We start from the raw sequence: 22,648 nt of genomic DNA, 5'->3' as shown, positions 1-22,648 counted from the left end.
ATTTTTCTCCAAAAAAGTGTTATAAATGGAGAGAAGAAGAAATTTGGCTTTTTCCCGTAGATGCTTAATGACCCCAGGGAAGACTTTGTCTGGTCCTGATTGTTACTCTCTCGGGATGCTTTCAATTGCTTGGTTGAGTTCTGCAATTGTGAATTTATTTACTAAAATGGAATCTAAAACATTTATCTTTGATAATTTGATTCTAAGCTGTGTCTTCTCCCTTTTCTTTTGTTCTTAGTTTAAGTAGAATTTATTGAGATAGTAGTCGCTGAATTTTTCAGCAATTAATTTTGTATCTCGACTATCTTTGTCACCTATTCCAGCTTCGTTGGATGGTTTACTTTTGGGGTTATTTTGCTGTTGAGAGTGTTGATCAAACTATAGGCTTTATTCTCATCTATTTGACAGTTCATCTTTTGAGAAAATTATTCCAAGTTTCTCTTTTGACTTCAGGTACATTTATTTTCATGACAGCATTTTCACGTCTCCATGCAATAGCATTTAGGCGGCATTCCACGGCAGTTTTATGATAAATTTTTTCAGCTGTCTGCCTGGTTTAATCTCTTTTGTTGAGTTCGTAATTCCAAAATGGCTCGCATGTTTTCATTCCTCCTCGCGGGATATTCTTTTTTGCACACTGAAGAAGAATTATTATAAAAGTCGAAGCTTTTTTGTATGGCGAAGTTTCATTCATTAAGTTACTTATTTTTTCTTCAACATCTTTGGTAAATTCATTTCACAAACAACCAGGCTTTTTCTGTAAATCCACATACTTTTTAAAGGAGCCTTAATAGTTTTAGTTGAAATCGAGGTCTTAATCGTTCTACCTGGATCGTCTAGCACAGATCTTTTGCATCGTTCAACTATGTTTGCAGAGACCATACTTAAGTTTGCCTTGTTCGAACTTCCTGAATAGTGAATAAAGGTGTTTGGATCATCTTTGACCTGTAATAATGCCTCGATATCTATAAAATCTTCCACACTTTGCCTTACCTCATTTTGATAGATGTAACCCCAGTTTGAAGATGCTGCTTTGAAATTTCCTATAATAATTGTGTTTTTTAATGAAGTCAACATATCTAGGTTAAAATGGCTGTTGTTTGGTGGGCTATAAATACCGGAAAGTTTGAAAGCTGAATTCCTATTTCAGAAGTTAATTTTTAGAATTTCTAATGCGTCATTACTGCTAATCTCTTTCACCACTTTGTAAGATGAAGCTAACTTGTTTTTAATTGCAACAAGAATTCCATTGGAAATCTGTCTGGATTTATAAAGTCCATATATAGTGAAATCTTTCTTATTACATATTTTAATTTTTTCTTCAGTGATATTTGCCTCTTGTACTATCAAAATGTCAATATCTTCTTCAAATACTATTTTCTTAATTTCCACAAATTGGATGGAAAGACCGCCAACATTCCATTGAAGTACAGAAAAACAAACAATTTTTATCCCCTGAGCTTTACTGTGAACTGCCATAACCTATAGCTGTTACTCATTTAGCCCTTCCCGGGTGGCACGTGTGAATTAAGGAATTTCACGGACGGAGGTAAAATTACCTTCCTCATTGATCCATGTATTTTCCGCAAAATTCATATGTTTCGAAAGTATGTAATAGGTATCATATATATTAATATTTGTACCTATGATATATTAGGTAATTATTAAAACTGCTCCATAAGAGCAGTTTTAATATAGATACTGCGGAAATACGTGTCTTACAGCCTCTCGAAAGGAATAAAACAGGAGAAAATTTCTTGATATAAATTACTTAATTTTTAACTATCATGAAATTGCCGAAATCAACAGCATCACGCCAAGTGATATTGATTACCGTTAATATTTATTCTGATGAAAATTGCTACAAAAGTTGTTTGCTTAATTTATTAACGTAAAGCCACAAGGCTATACAAATAACAAATGAGTAATCGGAACTATTTTAACTTTACTATTTGTGTCAATATAAGCCTTTTAATTTTGTGCATGATTTCAAAGTATTGATCAATACAGATTTATTGATTCTTTTTTTTTCAATTATTCTCTCCGTTGAAAGAACGCGCATTCATCAAATAGTCAATAAAAATCAGCCATATAAACGGGTGAACTTGGTGTATACATAAATGGTGAAATAATTCCTTTGTAAAATAATAGTAAAAGTGAAAAAAATAGGAATGAGAAATAAAATATAGGTATGAGAAAAATGTAATATAATTCGTATGGTAATATCAAAAGTAATTAAGATTTGTTTTGCTAAACCCATTCCTGCGCAAAGCAAATTTCGATTGAGCAAGCAGCAACAGTGACAGTAGATCGTGAATTCAAAACAAAGGTTTATACTAGAGATCTATGATCTTTGAAAAATAGCTGTTGCTAAACGTTTAGAGGAAGACAGCTTCCTATTTTCAGTATACTAATAAATATTTTAAAATATAATGAAATTTTATAAAATATAATAAAAATATTATAAAATATAACAAAAATTATATAAAATATAATAAAAATATTATAAAATATAATAAAAATATATTATAAAATATAATAAAAATATATTATAAAATATAATAAAAATATTATAAACCATAGTTTATAATAGGCCTATTAGAAAACTAAACTGTAAAAAAAAAATCTGACTGAAAAACAGACAAACTTCATCAGCAGAAATTCCAGAAGAAGTCCATACAAAAATGTAAATATTAAATAACGAATCACCCATAATTTTACAATGTGGTAAATATAGGATCCACCTGAAAAATTGGCAACATTGTCCATCAAAAAAACAGTTGCTATGCAAAAGAAACTTGGTAAAAGAATGGACACCGTCCGTAAAATGAAATTCTAAACGAATGGTATGATTATAGAAATTTGATCAACATTAAACAGATACCATGTTTACTTTCTACACAAGATGATATCCGTTTGTCTGATGCTGGGCAAGGGAGGCTCAAGCCGTCACTAGAATCGAACCCCAGTTTTCCGTAGTGATTACTCAGTGCCATTGATAACTCAGTTATAGTGGACATGCAAATTGAAAATAATTAAGTAGGAAATGAGAAATAAAAAAGTACTTAAGAAATTTTCGTGATATATATATATATATATANTATAATATATAGCATAATAAATAAATACAAAAAGGACAAAAAGATAAAAAATGAAGAAAATTAAGAAAAACTGTTCTGTTTTTTTATATTTTTATTTACATTTTATTGTCTGTTTTTAAGTGATATTTTTACTTAATGTGCTCTATTCTGTTTGTTTCAAAAATGTTCTTTGAGTGCTCCTCACACTATTGTATTGATATATTTTGCTTTGGCTATATTGATACAATATTAGAAGGCACTCCTTTTTGCGGATATAATTGTGTGAGCTGATGAAAAGATTATATCTTTTATTTTCTGGATTTTTATTAATTTTATTATTATCATTTACTTTTTCGCTTTTTTCAATGTTCTGTAATTTTTTCCATGTTTTCTCTACATTTGAAACTAATATAAATAAATAATGGAAGAGGTCGGATGGTTTAAACAAATAATTATTGTTCTTAAACTTTGGCTCCGAAAGCAAACTTCAGTTGGAGAAAGTTAATTGAAATTTTCTTTATTGTTTAGTTTTCAAATTAATAATATTTCATTTCTAAATTTTATTTTAAGACCAAGTCAACCGCCTGAAGAAGAAAAGAATGAATTTGAAGATTTAACTCTAGAAGATTTGGAAGTTGTAACAACGCTTGGAATTGGAGGCTTTGGCCGAGTAGATTTAGTAAGTTATAATATATTCCTTTTTTCTTATCTTTTTTTTAATTTGTTACTGGCTGCAAATAGAACTCCAAAATTTTTGAAAAAAAACTAATGAACTTTGAAAAACAAATTAGAATAAAACTATAAGTTTTCCAGTTAAATTACATTGATGGTACGAAATTGAAAAAAAAATATTACGAAGAAATTCAAATCTTGTTTTACAACCTCTACTTAAAATATGTAGAGGGGAATATCAGGGTTACTTTTGAAGCCGGAAATTTTTTTTTCTCGTATATAAAGAATCGAAAGCTGAAGTCTAATGGATTTTTTTTTTCGTAATTGAACTCTAAATTATTCAATAAATATGTTAGATGAATGACATCAGCAGCGGATGACACAATGAGTTTTGTTTCTAAATAACAGAACTGTCATTCAAAATGTTATCTCTACTCTGAAAGAAAACTAAGGAATAAGACTTTCCATGTTAAATATTTTTTAATGGAAACTTCATACGGAGTAAAGCCTATTCTAATAGTATATTGTTCGACCTGAGCCTGCTTCATTTCTTTCTGTTTTGTTCAAAAATAATATCGAATTTTAAATTGAATAATTTAAATAAATAATTTTTTGAAAGATTAATTCATACTTAATAGTATCCAGGGTGATATGAAAGGCTCCAAATACAATTTGATGAAAAAAAAATTACCTGAAAGCATTTGCTCCATCAAAATGAATTGCTTTCATCTCCAACAAAATGTTCCGATAAGCAATGAAAAAATAATTTTTTAATGAGGAATGTGTGAATGAGGCATTCTTAATTGAATAACATTTGAAATAATGTTGCTTCCTTAAATAATATGAAGAAGAAAGTTTATGAATACCAGTATAATGTTAACTAAAAACAGTCTAATGTAAATATTTTTATATTAGGTTCAGTACAAAAATAACCCAAGCCAAACATTTGCACTCAAGTGCCTGAAAAAAGAACAAATAGTTTCGATGGAACAACAGCATCACGTCATAAACGAAAAGAAGTTCATGATGTCTTGCAGGCATCCTTTTATATGCAGGTAAGGATTCTCATTTAGATATTTTATTAGTTATTCATATTATTTTTTATTGTTTTATTTAATAACAGTCGAAAAAATTTTGAATTGAAAGGTATAAAATTTTTTACGTCGTTAGTCATTTTGAATAGCAAATTATTAAATTTTAGCAAAATTGTTCGAACAGCTCTTGTGAAATCGAAATTTGAAAAAGTGATATATTTAAGTTACCCCCTCATACTATTAAGATTTAGTCCTAGAATGTGAAGATCCGGTTATTAGATCAAAAGTTATTCGGGGTGGTCCTTTACACGCTATTCTCTTAAGTTCAGTATGTCTTGAAATTACAGTAACCTATTCATAAAAACTCAACAGCTGATAGATGATGAAAATAGATTTATCACAAGAAATCCAATTACGTGTCTGTAAACCGCGTCTTTAAATATTGAGAGAGCATTTTTATTTTTTCAAAAAATATTGAGCGACGAGGCAGTTTTAGTGAACAATTTAGCTGTTTAAAGATAGGCTTAACTGACTCATTGTGTTGGAATCGTCCCATGCGTTGTATTGTTTCTAAAAATAAGACGATGCAAATTTTTATAATTGTTTTTGTTGGCTTACTTAAGGAAAATCTCTTATAGTGAGGTCATTGTGTCTAATGAATTATACGCTAGACATAAACAAGTGACACTAAATTAAGTTAATTTTAGAACCTCGTGTGTTAGTAAAATATGTTTAGTTCGAATTATTTAAAATTAATTATATTAAAAATATATAAAATTAAAAGTTTTTAGACACTGTAATATAAGTTAATTAGTTTAAAATGCATATAAAACAAAATTTCATTTTTATTATTTATATTAAAAACAAGTCTATGTCAGAAATTCGGTTACTGTCTTCTTAACAGAAAAAAATAAATTCTAAAGGTTTTTACATCATTTTAAACAACTTTTAAAGCTTATATTTTCTGGTAATACCTAATAAACATTTTTTAAAAGAGTCCTGGATGGTGTCCACATAAAATTGGAAGTTAGTAACAAAACTTGTTATAAAACTTATAATATGAAATCGCAAAAACATCTCATTATGTTTATCATTTCATTAGGTTTAATTTCTTTTTAGCTTTAATTCTAAACTATGCTTGTTGATAGATCTTAAAACACACAAAAGCAATTCATTCTAATTGATTTATTCTTCAAAAATGCTTGTCTCTTCATTAGCATGTTTCGAGTAGTAATTTTCTGCTGTATGAACTGCATTTCAGATAACGAGACCTGCTGTTCTCAATTTTCCTAAGTTCTCAACTTTCTAATCGATTCCATAATAGGAATGAAAAATCTTTCGAAAGCAATTAACGTCATTTGCGCCTTTTATTGTAGATTGTATCGCACGTTCAGAGATAAGAAGTATGTATACATGCTGATGGAAGCTTGCTTAGGAGGAGAGGTTTGGACTTACTTAAGGGACAGGTAAGAGTTTTAATGGCGTGCAATAAATTAAAAATCATTCAATTCCTTACTTTATTCATTGTAATTTTTGCATGCACAAAATTTTTTTTTTGAAAGATGATGGTAATGTAATATTATCTTCAAATAACCATCTGTATGTAATAAACGAGAAAAATAGAAGTAACTTAAATTAGCGAGATTTAAATCAGTTCACTTTAGTCTCTATGTAACACATCGGCTGCTAAGTTTCCGGTCTGACATACAGATGGAGCCCTAAATGCAGAATTAGTATTTTGTTTAGCAAGTCCTAACCTTCAAATAAAAGGTGTCAAAATTTTATAACGATCTGCCGATTGATTTTAAAGTTACAGTGATTTTAATCGAACACCAATTTATATTATTGAAACAATGGATAAAAAATAATTTCCTGTTCTTATTAAACTTTGTTATTTAATGGGAAAAAACACGGTAGAAACTAAAGCTTGGCTCGATAAGTGTTATCCGGGTTCCTCACCTGAAAAATCGACCATTATTGACTGGTTTGCTGATTTTAAACGTGGTCGTACAAATGTTGAAGATGCGCCACGCTCTGGACGTCCTAAAGATGTGGTTAATCCGGAAAACATAATAAAAGTTCACAAAATTGGTATAGAAAACCACAAAGTGAAGTTGCATGACATAGCTGATACTCTAAATATGTCAAAAGAGCGTGTAGGCTTTATTTTGCACGAACATTTGTTTATGAGAAAGCTGTTTTCGAAGTGGGTGCCGCGTGTGCTAACAGTTGACCAAAAACAACAACGAATTGATGATTCCGAGAGCTGTTTGACGTTGTGTCAGACACCTCCTATTCATCCGCACCCACCCTATTCACCAGATTTGACTCCTAGTGACTTCTACTTGTTTGCAGACTTGAAAAAAAATGCTCGCGGGCAAGAGATTCAGCACGAATGAGGAAGTACTGCCGAAATAAACACCTATTTTGAGGCCAAAGATGGTTCTTTTTTTAAGAAAGGTATAGAGATGTTAGAGAGGAGATGGAGTGCTGGTATCTCCTAAAGGAGACTATGTTGATGAATAAATTTGAACTTTACTAAAAACGTTGTGTTTACTTCATTAGACCGGGAACTTATCAGCCGATGTGTTAAGTTGATGATCTTTCAATCAAATTTCGAGCACTTTCCGACTAGCTAGAGCACTAAAATCTCTACTGGAGCTCCCATTTCCTGATCACTATTAGGGGAAAGTTTCATCATTTTATCACTAATTAAAATTTATCAATCATTTTCATGCCATCTTCCGACTAATTAGAATACTTAAATGCAAACTGGATTTTTATGTCTGATGTCTGTAAGAATTCAAATCGTTTCTTTACCCCTAAAAGAGAATTTCTCCTCATATTTTTCCCAATTAGATCTTATCGTCCGTCAAATTTTCAATCCCTTTCCAAAAAGTTGAAAGAATTAGAAGTAAACTAGTACTTTTATTTCATTCACCAATTTCACTCAAATGAAGCATGAATATTCGTGATGAGCAGTTAAAAAAGTTTCAAAGATGGTTTAATAGTTTTAATTACTAACTGAAATGAAAATATGATATTTATTTAAAGTTTCTTAAAGAGTTTTTTCCTCATTAACTGAGTTATTGTACTACCTTCAGAGAAACATTCATTAAAAATAACGAATGATGTTTTCTCTATTTTCTTAGAATAAATAAATGAATAATTATGTTTAATATTTTTATTTTGAATACTAATTGCGTACATTTGATATTGTTGATATTATTTAAATTGGTATTTTTCCAGAGGAATCTTGAATTACTTAGAATTGATAAAGCATTTGAGCAATTATCTACGAAAAAAATTCTTTAAACTAATACTTAATATTCTTTTGATAATTTTTCACTCGGAACTTCTGCTATTAATAACTATATTTTGAAAATGTAGACGATAAATGGAATAATTCATTACTTTGGTTCTTATATTTCTTAAACCATAAACGTGTTTCTGATTTTATCAAAGTTCATAAAATTTTTAAAAATAATGTATTTAATTCAATTAGAATATGTGGATTAAATTATAAAAAAAAATGCGAAACTAAATAATCTTATCTTCGCGAAGTGTACTCCTTATTTTTAACTGAATAGAGTTATTATCGAAATGGAACATACGACAGTAATTTATCGAATAGTCTGTGAATAGAATAATCTAATTTTAATTTTTGAAGACTATTATTGATTCGCAAAACAAATAAGATTAAAAGTTGAACTGATTAATTTAAACAAAGCAAATAAAAAAAATATTTTAATTTAATAATTTAACAAAAAGAATAAGATGAGACATATTAATTGGATAATTTAACAAAACAACAAAATGACAAAAGGAGAACAGATTCTTGACTCATGATTTTCTAAAAGCAATTGTTATTATTATTATTTTTTTTAATTTTACCAATCCAAATAATAGATATAAGACAATAATGCTTTGTGATTTTGAATCATTCTCAAATAACGACGGAGCTCTTTAAACAAACTAGACAATAAGTTATTCACGTATGATGTCTCTAAATATAGTTCCATTTTATTTAATTAGAAGTCGATTTGATGATTCAACTACGCGTTTCTACACGGCTTGTGTGATAGAAGCATTGGAGTATCTTCATTCAAAGCATATCATCTACAGAGATTTGAAACCCGAAAATCTAATGCTCGACGAAAGGGGGTACGTGAAACTGGTAAGTTCATGATATTTCTTTCTCTCTCTCTCTCTTTGCTTTCCTTTTAATAAATCCGAATACAAGTAAAGTGAAATCAATTAAATAAAGGAAGCGAATATATTAAGCTGGTTATAATATTTTTACAAAAATAGATCTGTTATTATGAAAGTTTAAAATTTGTTGCGCATGAAATAGATATAGTATGAGTAGACCATTTTTTTTAAAAACCTAAATATTTCGCTGAATAATTTTCATACGTGTGAAGTTTTACTGATAACATAAATAACTTAAGTTAAAATTAAATTTTTTTTCCAATGACCACTTGGAGAATGACCTAGGTCATACAGGCATCTGAAGGGCAGATTTGTTGAACACTCTTTCAGGGACACCATATTAGGTGGGCCAACGTTGCTCCCACAGTAAGCACAGATAGTACAGAAAAGGAAGGAACATCCATGCCTTACCCGGGATTCGAACCCAGAACTTTTCTGATTCAAGGGCAGTTCCCTAACCCCTACACAGGCCGGTCGGCTAATTAAATGTAGCATTAAGTTAATTTTAAACCACACTAAGTTAAAATTAACATATTAAAAAACATCAGTGTGTCAACAGTTTAAGAAATTGTTAATATTTAACGAAATGAGGTTCCATATTTATAGAATCAGAGATAAATATTTGAATTTTCGAATTGTCAAGGAAGCAAATGGTGGACAACGAGTTAATAAAACGGCGTAGGACTACTGGTCTCAGTTGAACGAAAGGATGGTAAACAGAAAACAATGACAGAAAAATGAAGACTGACTATAAGAATTTCACTCACAGATGGAATTTTTCGCCACCATTTAATTACTTGTCTTACTTTTAAGCAAATTAAGAAATAACAAATTAACAAAAACAAACTCACTGTTATAAAGTGGCCAGGAGATTCCTGATTTTAATTACGTACAGAACATATGGGCTATTTGAATACAAAAATAGCCTGCAGAAGGCAAATAGTTAGCCTATCTATTTATTAATTTAAGTATAGTATAGGACTGAAAAATTAATCAGAAACAATAAATAACTGTTAGAATTTATACCAAAACGAGTGAAGCTAGATCAGAAAACTTCGGAATGATGAAATGAAAACTTCGTATTTCCACAACTAGAAGAGCTTCAGATACATGTCTTTTTGTAACAAGATGGTGCACCACCTCATTGGGGTATCATCGTTCGTAGTTCTTTGAATGACCATTTTCCAGGAAGATGGATTGGACGAGGAGGTCCAATTCCTTGGCCACCCAGATCACCTGATATAACGCCGCTGGATTTTTTTCTTTAGGGATTTATAAAGGACAATGTTTACAGGAGGATCGTGTCGAACATTGATGACCTGAAAGCCAGAATTACAACCGCAATAGCCTCTGTGGATGCCGACATGCTCGCCGCTACCTGGCGTGAAATTAACTATCAACTTGATATTCTCCGTGCGTCGAAGGGGGCACGCGTGGAAGTTCATTGACAGGGGTCACGAAACTTTTTGAGTCTATCTAACCATTTATGTTATTAATTTCAATCTATCTTTATTATTTAATGAGTTATTAAGCTTCAAAGTGGGTCCGAGACTTTATAAACACCCTGTATTAGTTATTATAATTATAATTATAATTATAATTCTCTAAAGAATATATAATTATATATTCTTTAGAGAGTGCATAATTACACCATTTTTTCGTGAGATTTATAGTGTTTCGATATTTTCGATTGAGTGTGTACATCTATGAAAACGGAATAAATTTGGTTTCTATCTAACTCACTTTTAATGACTCTTGATATGCTTATACTAAATCAGATACAACTGAATTTTTTTGTACTTCTTCAAAATACTATTGCTATGGTTGACTAAACAATTCATGAGATCATTGAAGGCATTCGGTATGTAAGATGTTCGTAAATTCTGTTACAGTAACGTAAACAATTATTGTTTACATGGCTAAATAAGGCTGTTTAAGCACAGTTTCAAAAATCGTTAGTTATATTTAAAGCACTTTTAATGTTTCATTGATATCCATTAAAAAGACGAATTTCAAATTTCATTAAGTATACTAAACAGTCAACAAAGAACTGCTCACGACTACAAAATAATGTAGATGGCCCGATGATTGCAACCTTCCCCTACGTTCGCAAACGAATTATTTCCTAAAATAATTTTAAAATATTTCAAATAATAGATAAAATCACTAATATTACAGCAAACCAATTTGCCATTTTTGTTCCTTGGGATATCAATGATTGTCTCTTTTTTCGTTGAGTAGATAAACTGAAAAAGAAGAATGGGGGGTACTTAAAACACTTTGAGTAGTTCTCATTTTTAATGAGACTACTCAAAGACGACTCTATTATAGAACTGAAAAAGATGAATGGGGATCCTTAAAACCCTTTGAGTAGTTCTCAGTTTTGACGAGACTACTCGAAAACTACTCTATTATAGAACTGAAAAAGATGAATGGGGCTCCTTAAAACACTTTGAGTAGTTCTCAGTTTTGACGAGACTATTCAAAGACTACTCTATTATAGAACTGAAAAAGATGAATGGGAATCCTTAAAACACTTTGAGTAGTTCTCAGTTTTGACGAGACTACTCAAAGACTACTCTATTATAGAACTTAAGAAGATAAATGAAGGATCCTTTCGACGCTTTGAGTAGTTCGCATTTTCAGCGAGACTACTCGAAGACTACTCTATTGTAGATCTGAAAAGATGAATGGGGATCCTTAAAATGCTTTGAGTAGTTCTCAGTTTTAACGAGACTACTCGAAGACTACTCTATTATAGAATTTAAGAAGATGAATGGAGAATCCTTTCGATGCTTTGAGCAGTTCGCATTTTCAACGAGACTACTCAAAGACTTCTCTATTATAGAGCTCAAGAAGATGAATGGAAAATCCTTTCTACGCTTTGAGTAGTTCACATTTTCAACGAGACTACTCTATTGTAGAGCTGAAAAGATGAATGGAGGACCCTTTCAACACTTTGACTAGTTCTCATTTTTAACTAGGCTTTAAATGACTGACTCGTAAAAATTTGACACAAATGGAAACAATTCCCTGATAACTCTTTCAGTCACTCTTAACTTTGACTCATTTCTCCTCAGATCTGTTATTGTTTTTTTTAGAGAAAACCAAACGGATTTTTTCTTAATCTAATTACTTGGTTAATAATTTTAAGAAAGTATGTCCCCTAAACTCATTTTCTAAAGATGCAGGCACGCATTTCTCTCTTGTATCCTGCCCTTGTTTGGATAACAAACGAAAACTTTCAATGTAAATAATCATTACAAAATATTATAAAACCTAATTATTCCGAATGAATTTATAGCAATTGATGTATTTCGAAAATTAACGTGATTGTTCACAACGAAAATACCGTCGTATTCCACATCGACAAGCGATTAAACCACTTAAAATGTGTTTTTTTCTTCTAATAATCCTTTTTTTTAAATATATACTTGCTGTATCAATTTTTATAATAATTTTCAACACCGTCAATAAATACGACACTTGAAGTAAATAATAAAGGCAAAAAGGGATATTCAATGTAAGTACCAACATTTTTGTTCGTCTAAAAAATATGAAGTAACCTAAAAGCACTAATTAAAATACTTATCTCGATAGATTTTATTTTAGAAAAATATGGATTCGCAATTTTGAAGAATTTTTATTTCAATTTTCCCTAAAGGGATGAAAAAATATTAACAACGGTATAAAAATAAAAAAACATTGATTCGCTAAAACCTGAAAACTAATTTCATAAAAATTATTTGCATAAAACAAATTCTGTAAAGAAAGAAATCATTAAAAAGCTTCTGGAAAATAAGAAAAGAGAATTTAATACTTTTGAAATGTTAATATTGTATTTTTTTTCATTTATACTGATTCTTTCTTCAAAAAGTTAATGGGGAAAATGTGATATTCAATAAATAATGTTTTTGAAACTTTAATAGTTTTTCTTTTCCGTAAACATTTTCTGAAAGTTTATTTTATAGTTGCGTGATGACTTTGCGAAATTGATTATTAGTTTCGAAATTTTAATAAATGATAATATTAAAGTTCACTCTTCAGTTTCTATTTTTAGTAGCTTACGGAGTTATTTTATTTTCACTAACATTATTATAACAATATGACTGAAAACTTTTATCTAAGAAATAAATTTTGAGAAAATTTAAATGAATTACATAAAATTTTCATACTTTTTAACATTAGAATAAAAAATGGTGTGGAATCTCTATTTTTATACAAAAGTGTTTGAATTTGTTGTCTTAAATTAATTTTTTTCCCAAAACATGAAAGCTCATAATTTTTTGTTGCACTTGCGGGATTTCGTAGAATGTTAAGTTTTATTTATTTTAATGAAGGTGAGCGATATTAAAAGTTCCAAACAATTTTCTTTGTTTTAAATGCTTATACTACACTCTTTCATTTTAGTAAATCAGGTTTTGTACACACATAAAAAATATTGTATCTTAGGTATGCACGCAATCATTTGTCATATTGCTGTGATACTTCGTACGGTTGCATTTTATTTTTCGAATGCTATGCAAATGAAATTTCAGTGGCAATCAGCAATGGAAAGAAAGTTAATGAATAACAACATATAGAAAAAGAAATCTATAAATAATTGTAAAACGTATCGAATTCAATAGTTAAAATAACTGTAAAGATTTTGGTGCGGTTTGCATGAAACATTATATAATCCGAGTCAAACTGAAATATTATGAATACAGAAACCTTAAATATTTATACATAATTGCGTTCTTATAATTATATCATAATTATATTCTAAATTACAAGTAATCTAGCCACTTATGGTGCACCAAACCAGTTGATTCACCTTTTTAAGTAAATATACATTCAAAACCGTACTGTCAAAAGTCAAAGCACTATGTAAGTATAAACTCATGTTACTTAAGCGAGAATGGGTTTAATTTTTGTCTCTTTAATTTTGTCTTTAAAATGTTCAGTACAGCATATAAAATGCTAACATTTATTAAAAAAACACGCTCATTTTTTCAATGGCACTTTAGATGAATGATAAAACGTGTCAGCAATTATTAAACTATGTTCTTATATGATGACGTTAAAATCAAACTACGCTCTTATTTGCTATTATAAATCGTGTGAAGCAATGGATTTTATTTGTAGAGGGCTTTTTTCGCCGAAACAAAACAATATAAATTTCTTTTAAGTTAAAAGAATTCTCAGATCTAAGAAAATAAATTTAAGAAAAAAAATTAGCTTTAGGGCACAGTTCAAGAACTAAAAGACAAGAAAACCAAGTAAACCAGGGTTTATGTTGAAGAGTTGAAGTCAGTTTTAAATTCATATGACACGTTTAATTAAAATGAACTTTGATTCCCAATTAGTTTTATTGAACTTTTTTTGCCTAAATGAAGAGTTCTTTGCTGGTAAAATTCTTTCTCTTCTTAACTCATCGAGACGGGGGTGAGTCATATATGCATTTTCAGGGTGGCGATAATCCAAGTGGAAAAAATATTGGTAGGAAAAATATTTCTATAGCAGCTCTTTTTTTTAGGGGGGGAGGGAGTTTGAGTTTAGTATTACTCCTTTTTGTATTTTAATAGTTAGATTTACTTTATAACAATATTTAATTCAAAATAAAAATTATACATATTTAGACTCTGAATTATCATTAATTAGATATGTTACAATTAAAGTGAAAGCAAAAAATAAGACTGTCAGATTAAAAAAAAAAAGAAAAAAAAAAGAAGTCATTCCCAAATTTAAGTAACTACTTTTTATTTTTTTCCATCCTGATTCTGATTCCGTATGAATACATTTATGACTCGAATCAGGGTTTAAAATTTAATACGACTTTAATGTGAGTTTAACGTTTAATGCATCTAGTTGCTGTTGGTGCCCAGCATCTCTGCGATAAAAATTACAATAATTTTTATGATGTTTTTATTTAAAGGATAATAAAATACATTTAGAGAATTAAAATTTTTTGTTTAAAGAAGACAAAAATAATTATTAATAATATTTGGGCAACAAAAAGTTTCAGCATTAGAGTTTTAAACGTTTTCAAACTGAAATGCAGTTTGGGCGAAACAGAATGAGCACATTTATGTTCAAAATTACCACGGACGGTTAAATATAGTATTTTTTTATTTTTTGACAATTTTATTTTGCCTGCGTATTTGCTTGTAATACGCGTTTGTACTTCATAGTTTAAACTATGAGCTTTGCAAGCTTTCATTAGATATTTCATTTTTTCTCGTCTGCTTTTTTAAGCATTTTGTAACGATGTTATTTTCATGACAGTGTAAAATTGAAATAGTGAAAAAATACATTTTTCAATATTGCATGCGAAAAACTCAACGTAGAGGGATGGAAAAGATCACAAAAATATCCAAAAAATATTAGCAATCTGTAAGAAAAAACAGCCACGTCAATCGGTAAAGCCATTCAAAAGATAAAAAAAAAGTTGAATCTGTAAGAATGTGTTTAAACAATGCAATTTTGTATTTTCAATGTTGCGCCTGGACATGCTGATGACAAAAAGAGGTAATTGTTTAAAAAACACCTCATAAAAATTTGCAAACTATAGAAGAAGAAAAAGACGATCCAAAGAGGTGCTCCCTTTTTCGAGTTATTAACGAACATACATTCAGTCAGCCATTCTTTCGCTTTTATACATAGAGAGATATGAGTCATTTTTAGTTAACTTTAAAATAGTGATTTGGTATTAGAAGCCCCTTAAAACTTATTCTCTGAACAAAATGAGCCATTTTGGGTCAAATTTAATGTAGAGATTATTACTGGTTTATTTCTAAAACTTTATATTTAGTGACAAAGTAAAAATGTTAGAGAAATTTACTGGTAGACCTATATTTTTATTTTTTGAGAGTAGACATGCATTTTTTTTTTACGGGTAGACCTACAGGTGAGAGGGGAAGTAGTGAGAACATTTTTTACTAATTAGTCATAAAATCATATTTATAAATTTATTATAATTTTTAACTCATGAAGTATTGTTTGAACAATAATTTGGATGTTTATCTATATTCTAGGTTATATCTAGAATTACAAGGCTGTTTAGTTCTTACAAAGTAATTTTTTAAAGAGGTTGTTCTTAGCCACACTAGCACTGATGGACAAATTTTATATCTTAATTAGTTATTAGTACAACGCAGAAATGTATGTCTTAAGTCAAAATGAAATTAACTTTAATCTTCTTTTTGGAGAATAAGTATTCACATGAAAAAATAAACATATGTTATGTTCTTTAATTCATGTATATTAAATTATATTCTTTTCACAAACATGATAAAACATACCTTTTGAGCTTTCTTAAATCCTTTAAAAAGCAGATTAATATAAAAGTTTCGTGCTAAATATTTTGCTTGAGGTTGATACCACTAATTTTAAACAAAAGATATTCTACGAAATTATTCCTATTTATAAAATAAATAATATCAAATATGTTTCAATGGTAAAAAATTCATATTTCTTCGATTTGGAAACCAAATGGGGCCAGTTTTGTAAAATCGCTCCACCACCTTAAGTCTATACTTACCACACGAAGAAAGTTGCTTATTTATGCTTAATACTTTTTAATTTAAACTACACTGTAAGAAAGTTAACATCGAAGTTTATACCAAACAATACAGTTAAAAACCTATCATCTCTTTTGGGGAAGTTTTGAAAATAAAACACGTTAATAAAAGAGTAAAAAGATAATTTTAAAGTTTCTTTTGAACCCTAAAAACATTCTCTTATAAATTTCTATTAAAATATTCCTTGTGTGATTTTTAATTGAACATGAAAGTGCAAATCAGTGTTGCCAATCTACATTATCTTTATTAAAAATTTGTCCAATATGTCATTTAAGATGTCTCTATAAGTTGCATACTAGTTTTATGATGTTGCAAATTGAGTAATAAAATATAATTTTAAAGGTAGATTTCGGATTTGCAACAGAGCTAAGAAGTGGTAAGAAGACATGGACTTTCTGTGGAACTCCAGAATACGTCGCTCCAGAAATAATTCTGAACAAGGGCCACGATCGATCAGTTGATTTTTGGGCAATTGGAATACTCATATATGAACTCTTCACCGGAATGTAAGTGTCATCATATTTATTGAATGAATTTTTTTTACTTCAGTATTGATTCATTTTACCTTTCTTAACTCGCAGGCCACCTTTTCGGGCTTCAGATCCCATGCAAATTTACACTATTATCCTGAAAGGCATCGACATGATAGATTTTCCTAAGTTAATTCCCAAAACTGCACAACATTTAATCAAGAGGTTATGCAGAGATAACTCTACCGAAAGGCTGGGCTACCAGAAAGCTGGCATTGCTGATATAAAGAAACACAAGTAAGTTTAATTGAATGTTTTTGTATGCTTTACATATATTGGGTTGAGTGGTGACTTAATTTTCGCATAAATCAGATGATAAAAAATTATTTTTATTGAATAGTGCAAGCCATTTGATTTATATTTTGCTTTTTAACTTTTTGTAATGTATTCTTTTGTGTGTGATAGTTATGAATCCGAAAATAACTTTCATTTTCAATTTTTTTTTTCAAATTGAAAGTTTTAAAATTCGAAAGTAGTTCTGAGACTTCAAACTAAATTTAAAATGCTTTTTCCAATATTTTTTACCTTAAACAATAGGATAATCATACTAAGCAGTTAAAGGGTCTGAAGGAAAAATGGAGTGACATTGGTTTCTTAATTTTTAATGAAAATATTCACAACATCATATACACAACATTCATCAATATTCACATCACCCAGATTTTGTAAATTTGAAAAGTTAAGTTTCAAATGTCTGAAACAGCTCTATATTTTATTTTAGTTCATATTCAGAACAATACAGCAGATAGAAACATACTAGCCACTTCTAGGTACTCCTCACACATTTAAAACCTTTTTAAGACACCAAAATAATGCATTTATGTAAAATAGCTTTTTCTGATGGTTATGTATAATGTCCAGACATCAAGAGTTTACAGTAAAATGAAAAGTGGTTGTTAAAGTAGCTGTTTGGTAATTTCATTTAAAATATTTTTAAGTGGCATTTGTTGTATTTATATTGCAAACTTAAGAAATAAGGGTCATTTGACATTTAAAAAAATACAACTGCCATAAAAAGAAATATTGCTAAAAGAATGGCGAATTTTAGAAATGTATGCCTTTTTTGAATGATTAAGAATGTTATTTTCTTTTGTAGGTGGTTTCAAGGTTTCCATTGGGAGGGTCTGAGAAAACAAAATCTTACTCCACCTATAGTTCCAAAGGTAGGTTACAATACTTCAGGGATGTCGGAAATAAGTTCGTTTAATTTTTTATCTTTTTTAATTACTCTAAAAATCTGTGGTAAATGAGAAACAAGGAAAAGAATAGCTGGACTGTTTTTATTGAAATTTTCTAATAAATAAAATGATATTTAAAAAAGTGGATTCTGAAATGTTTATCAGCAATGCGGGTATGCAATATTATTGGCATTTCTTATGTAAAATGACACAGTACGATAGGTTTAATTTTAATTTGTTACTGAAATAAAAATTCGCGACTTTAAGACCTAATATTTTTTCACCCACAATAAAATATTGCAAAATAACTATACTTAACATGTGATTTGTAAAAATACAAGCTTTTTTAGTAAAAACTTTGAAAAACTACTTGAATACATAATAGATATACAGAGTAGCGTAGAGAGTGGCTCCTCTTTTTCCATCAAACAATACGTAACAACTAAATTCAACTAACAAATAATAGCATTTAATCATACATTTGATAATTTCAGAATGTGGAGTAACGGACACATCAAATTTCTTCACAATTGCACATTTTTAGAGACGCTAACACATTCATTTTCTTGCGTGAACAGTTCACTAGTCTCTTCTCACAAAAGTTTTTATGTTTTTCAATTTTAAAACAGAAATGAGGATGTGAAAAAGGCAATGTTTTTATTGAGGATTCATTTCGCAGAATATTTCAATGCAGGAAATAATTAAGCATTAAAAATCATGAAACGACGTTATCTAAAATTAATAAATTTCTAAAAATATATTTTAAACCTGCAATCATTTAAATGCTTCCTCGTAGAAATGGAATAAGATTGAATATAGTTAACTCATGACTTATTATGGTATAAGATGAAATGGTATTAAACAATGATGTTCAAAGTGTTAATCCTCTCAGGGTCATCACAAATGCACAAAAATTGTTTCATTCCTCTTAAAGAGCATCCAGGATCACAAGTGTATATAACATAACAGTTCCGGTCGATTAACTGTTTCCACGTTCCCAGAAGGTCATCAAGACATGGATGCCTTTTGATGGTCACTTACTGCTTCTGTTCAATCTAATATGAATTCCTGTTTTCAATATGAATAGTGGAAAATGTTCCACTTACCTTTAGACCGACAATTTGATGATTCATAAACCTTTATTGGTTTTAATTACAAATAGATGAAGATGAATTTACATGAAATGGTAAATGATGATTATAAAGTGATGAAAAGATTGGGTTAGCTAATAGCGCTGCATAGCGCGTCTCTAGTACATTACTTCTACTTCTACTGTTTTTAAGATCTTTAAAAAATAAAAAGTTATTACTTCAGATGCGCCGGTGGCGCCATCTGGGGATAGTTTTCTGGTATGAGGGGGATGAGGGCTCGTTACATCCTCCCACCTTGAGTTTTGGACAACGAATGTCATGACGAAACTCAATTAGTCACTTCCAGTCTATAAAGTTTTCGACATGGTCGTAAGTATGATCCATGCCGAGTTTTTACGCGCACCACTCTTGTTTTTCCATCTTTGCCGGGGTAAAGAGCTTCTACTTTGCCCAAAAGCCAATTGATGCGTTTGTTGTTATCGTCTCCTACGAGAACGATTTCTCCTTCTTTAACTTGAGAGTCTTTCTTTTTANAAAAGTGCCTATTTTTTATCCCTGAAAATTATATAAAAAAATGTGTATGAACAATATATACATTCATTTTTAATTTTTGATTTGTTTTTAGCTAGAAATTTAAAAAAATTAAATTTTTAGGAAAATTACTTAACGTTGGTTTTCCAGCAAGAAAGGAAAATTTAAAAAATATGTGTTTTAAACATTAAAAAAGAATTTTATTAAACTTACGTATAATAGTATAAATAAAGATTGGTAATTTTTTCTTGTGTGATAAATTTCAAAGCATGAGATACAGAGGTCAACGTCACAATCAGGACAGTAGTACCGAGTTTCCTTCCTACATCTCTTATTGTTTTCATCTCTTCCACAATTACCTTAAAAATATCCTGGTACTGCCATCTGGTGTGTAAAATGAGAAATGAGATGTTTTCCATTCAAAAGAAATTAATTAGTTTCATTCTTATTGGCGTGTTACTACTGAACACTCCAGCCCGTCAATATCACGGGAGCGAGAAAAAGAGGGCGAAACCTCACCCCGTCATTTTCACGGGAGCGAGAAGGAAAGGGGTTAAAATCTAAATCAACCAACAAATGCTAGAAAATAACACTACGCTCCATACGCCATTGATTTTAATCATTCAGTTATTGTTGAAGTTTAAGAATCATCTCTGCAGAAGAGATGTGTATACACTGTAAATAAAAAATCGTATACCATAGTTACTCATTATTCTATTTAGTCCTTCAGTATTATCTGCAGTATGAAATACTCTTCATTAAAAGATAGTTCTTAAGATTTTTTAACAGGAATAATAGTTTTTCGACGCTTTACAGTAGATATTCTAGTTTAATTTCAATAGATTTTACGTTTATATGAATTTCAAAGTAACAATATGCAAATGAATAACTATTGCCTCTCACAATTTTTTAAAAAATATGACTTAACTAGTTGATCATAAGCTTTTCTGAATTTTTTTTAAATGATTTTTTAGGTATGTGGTCCCACCGACACCAGTAACTTTGATACATTTCCAAGAACTTGTGATGAACCAGCTGATGAATTGTCAGGATGGGATGCAGAATTTTGAGTAATCAAATCCCCAAAGTACATAAAATTATTTTACAAGAAATTATACTTAAAATTTATATCACCTGCTAATGAAAATGGGTAATGTTCCACCAAATTATAATATCGCCAATATTATTCCTAGTTTTAGTCATTAAAATTAGATAGGCGAAAATGCATTTTCGAGATTGAAAGTATATCAATCGGAATACGCAAGTTGTAATGAATTAAGAACCTAATCATGTGAGAAATAATCTTACTTTTTGTAAGTAGAACAAAAGTTGTTATGCACTGGCGTGGGGGAAAAGCAAGATTTACATATAACATGGTTACGGACAGAGGAAAAGTGCAGAGTGTGGTAAAATCTCGAAAATTTGAAGCGCCTATTCTATTTACAAAAGTATAATGATCTGCTCACATGGTGTAACGTGGTTAGGAGATTTTTGATCAACCAAAAATTGTTCTTTATTTGAAAAATTTGAATTCTGTATGGAGTTTCGATAATTCCCATATTCTTAGTTTTGACACTTAGTTTCATTCTGTCCAATAAATTAGTAGCAGCGCGGTAGCAGTTTTTATCCATGTGGATTACTTCAAATTTTTTTTAAATTCATTTATTTTGTATGATATCAGAAACACTTAAATATGAAATAAATACTTTCAAACATTGCATTTTAACTTCAAGAGGAAAGGACTACCAATTTAATCGCAGCATTCAGTGTGCTTAAATATTTCCTACTTCATGTTCTCATTTTAATATGAAAATTGAAGTAAAAAAAGTATTCTACTTTTTTAACTAAAAATATTGAAAATAATTTATTTAAGTTTTTTTAGTAGACTTAATAACTGTCTAAAACATAGTAAGGTTATAATTTTGTGGAACAACTAGTAAATTTAAGCTTACATTATGAAGTATAGTTTAATATTTTTTTGTTAAAAATTAAATGAACTTAATTTTTCCTTACAAATTTTATCTTTCATGATGGTTACTGTCCATCTGCAGTAGTTATTGCCCACAATGTTTTAAGAACTTTGTCCAATACAAAATGAGTTAGAAGTATTTCTTTAAATTTGTTTAAATAGTTGAAACTAAAAAACGACTCACTTTTGTGAGAAGAAAGTATGATAGAAAATATTTGAAAAAATTTGAATAAAAGAAAAAAAAACTTCACCAAAAGTTGGAGGAAAAAAGAATAACTTTATGCAAGTGATATTTAAATAAATACATTTTTACAACATTATTTTTCGATGGAACTGATGAAAATATAATCAATTTACATCCAAAGTCAGTTAGTAAGAAAATGGGTTATTGTTCACATCTCTAAGATTAAAAACTAAGCTCAAAAGAAAGAACAACACTTTAGCAAACGTCAACAAGAGTAAGAAACATTATGAATCTAACGAATAAAGCAAAACAACGGGTATAAAGCATAAATAAAATTGTGTTTTATTCACGTTGCTTTTCTTTATTTACACGAATATACCTGATCTTCATTTAAATAGTAAATATCAGAATATATGTGTTGAGAGTGTTTAGAAGAACGCTATACCGTAGGTGAAATTTTTCTCCTTCATTTTCATAGATATTTTATAATTTAGTTAAAAGCCAGCAAAGGTATATTAAATTAAGAAGTTACAAATGCTGAATTTTCTTTCTTCAAAACAAACGTAAACAAAAGAAAACTACCCCACCGCTTAAGTAATCCTGAC

General features: G+C 29.5%; 1 protein-coding gene across 1 annotated transcript in view; it reads left to right on the top strand.

Moving 5' to 3' along the window:
* LOC107436702 (cGMP-dependent protein kinase 1-like) overlaps nt 1-20,977 on the top strand; it is a 100,611-nt gene extending 79,634 nt beyond the window's left edge. The window contains exons 11-18 of the mRNA XM_043045989.2: nt 3,651-3,759; nt 4,668-4,807; nt 6,163-6,252; nt 8,822-8,963; nt 16,903-17,066; nt 17,142-17,327; nt 18,187-18,253; nt 20,865-20,977. Of these exons, the coding sequence (XP_042901923.1) occupies nt 3,651-3,759; nt 4,668-4,807; nt 6,163-6,252; nt 8,822-8,963; nt 16,903-17,066; nt 17,142-17,327; nt 18,187-18,253; nt 20,865-20,960 (994 nt within the window). The 3' untranslated portion in view covers nt 20,961-20,977. The remainder of the gene's footprint in view (nt 1-3,650; nt 3,760-4,667; nt 4,808-6,162; nt 6,253-8,821; nt 8,964-16,902; nt 17,067-17,141; nt 17,328-18,186; nt 18,254-20,864) is intronic.
* Nucleotides 20,978-22,648: the final 1,671 nt, after the last annotated feature.

Source organism: Parasteatoda tepidariorum, chromosome 4, assembly GCF_043381705.1.
Source record: "Parasteatoda tepidariorum isolate YZ-2023 chromosome 4, CAS_Ptep_4.0, whole genome shotgun sequence".
Lineage (NCBI taxonomy): Eukaryota > Metazoa > Arthropoda > Arachnida > Araneae > Theridiidae > Parasteatoda > Parasteatoda tepidariorum.
The sequence above is the reverse complement of the archived record's forward strand: the minus strand, read 5'-3'. Positions and strand labels throughout refer to the sequence as shown.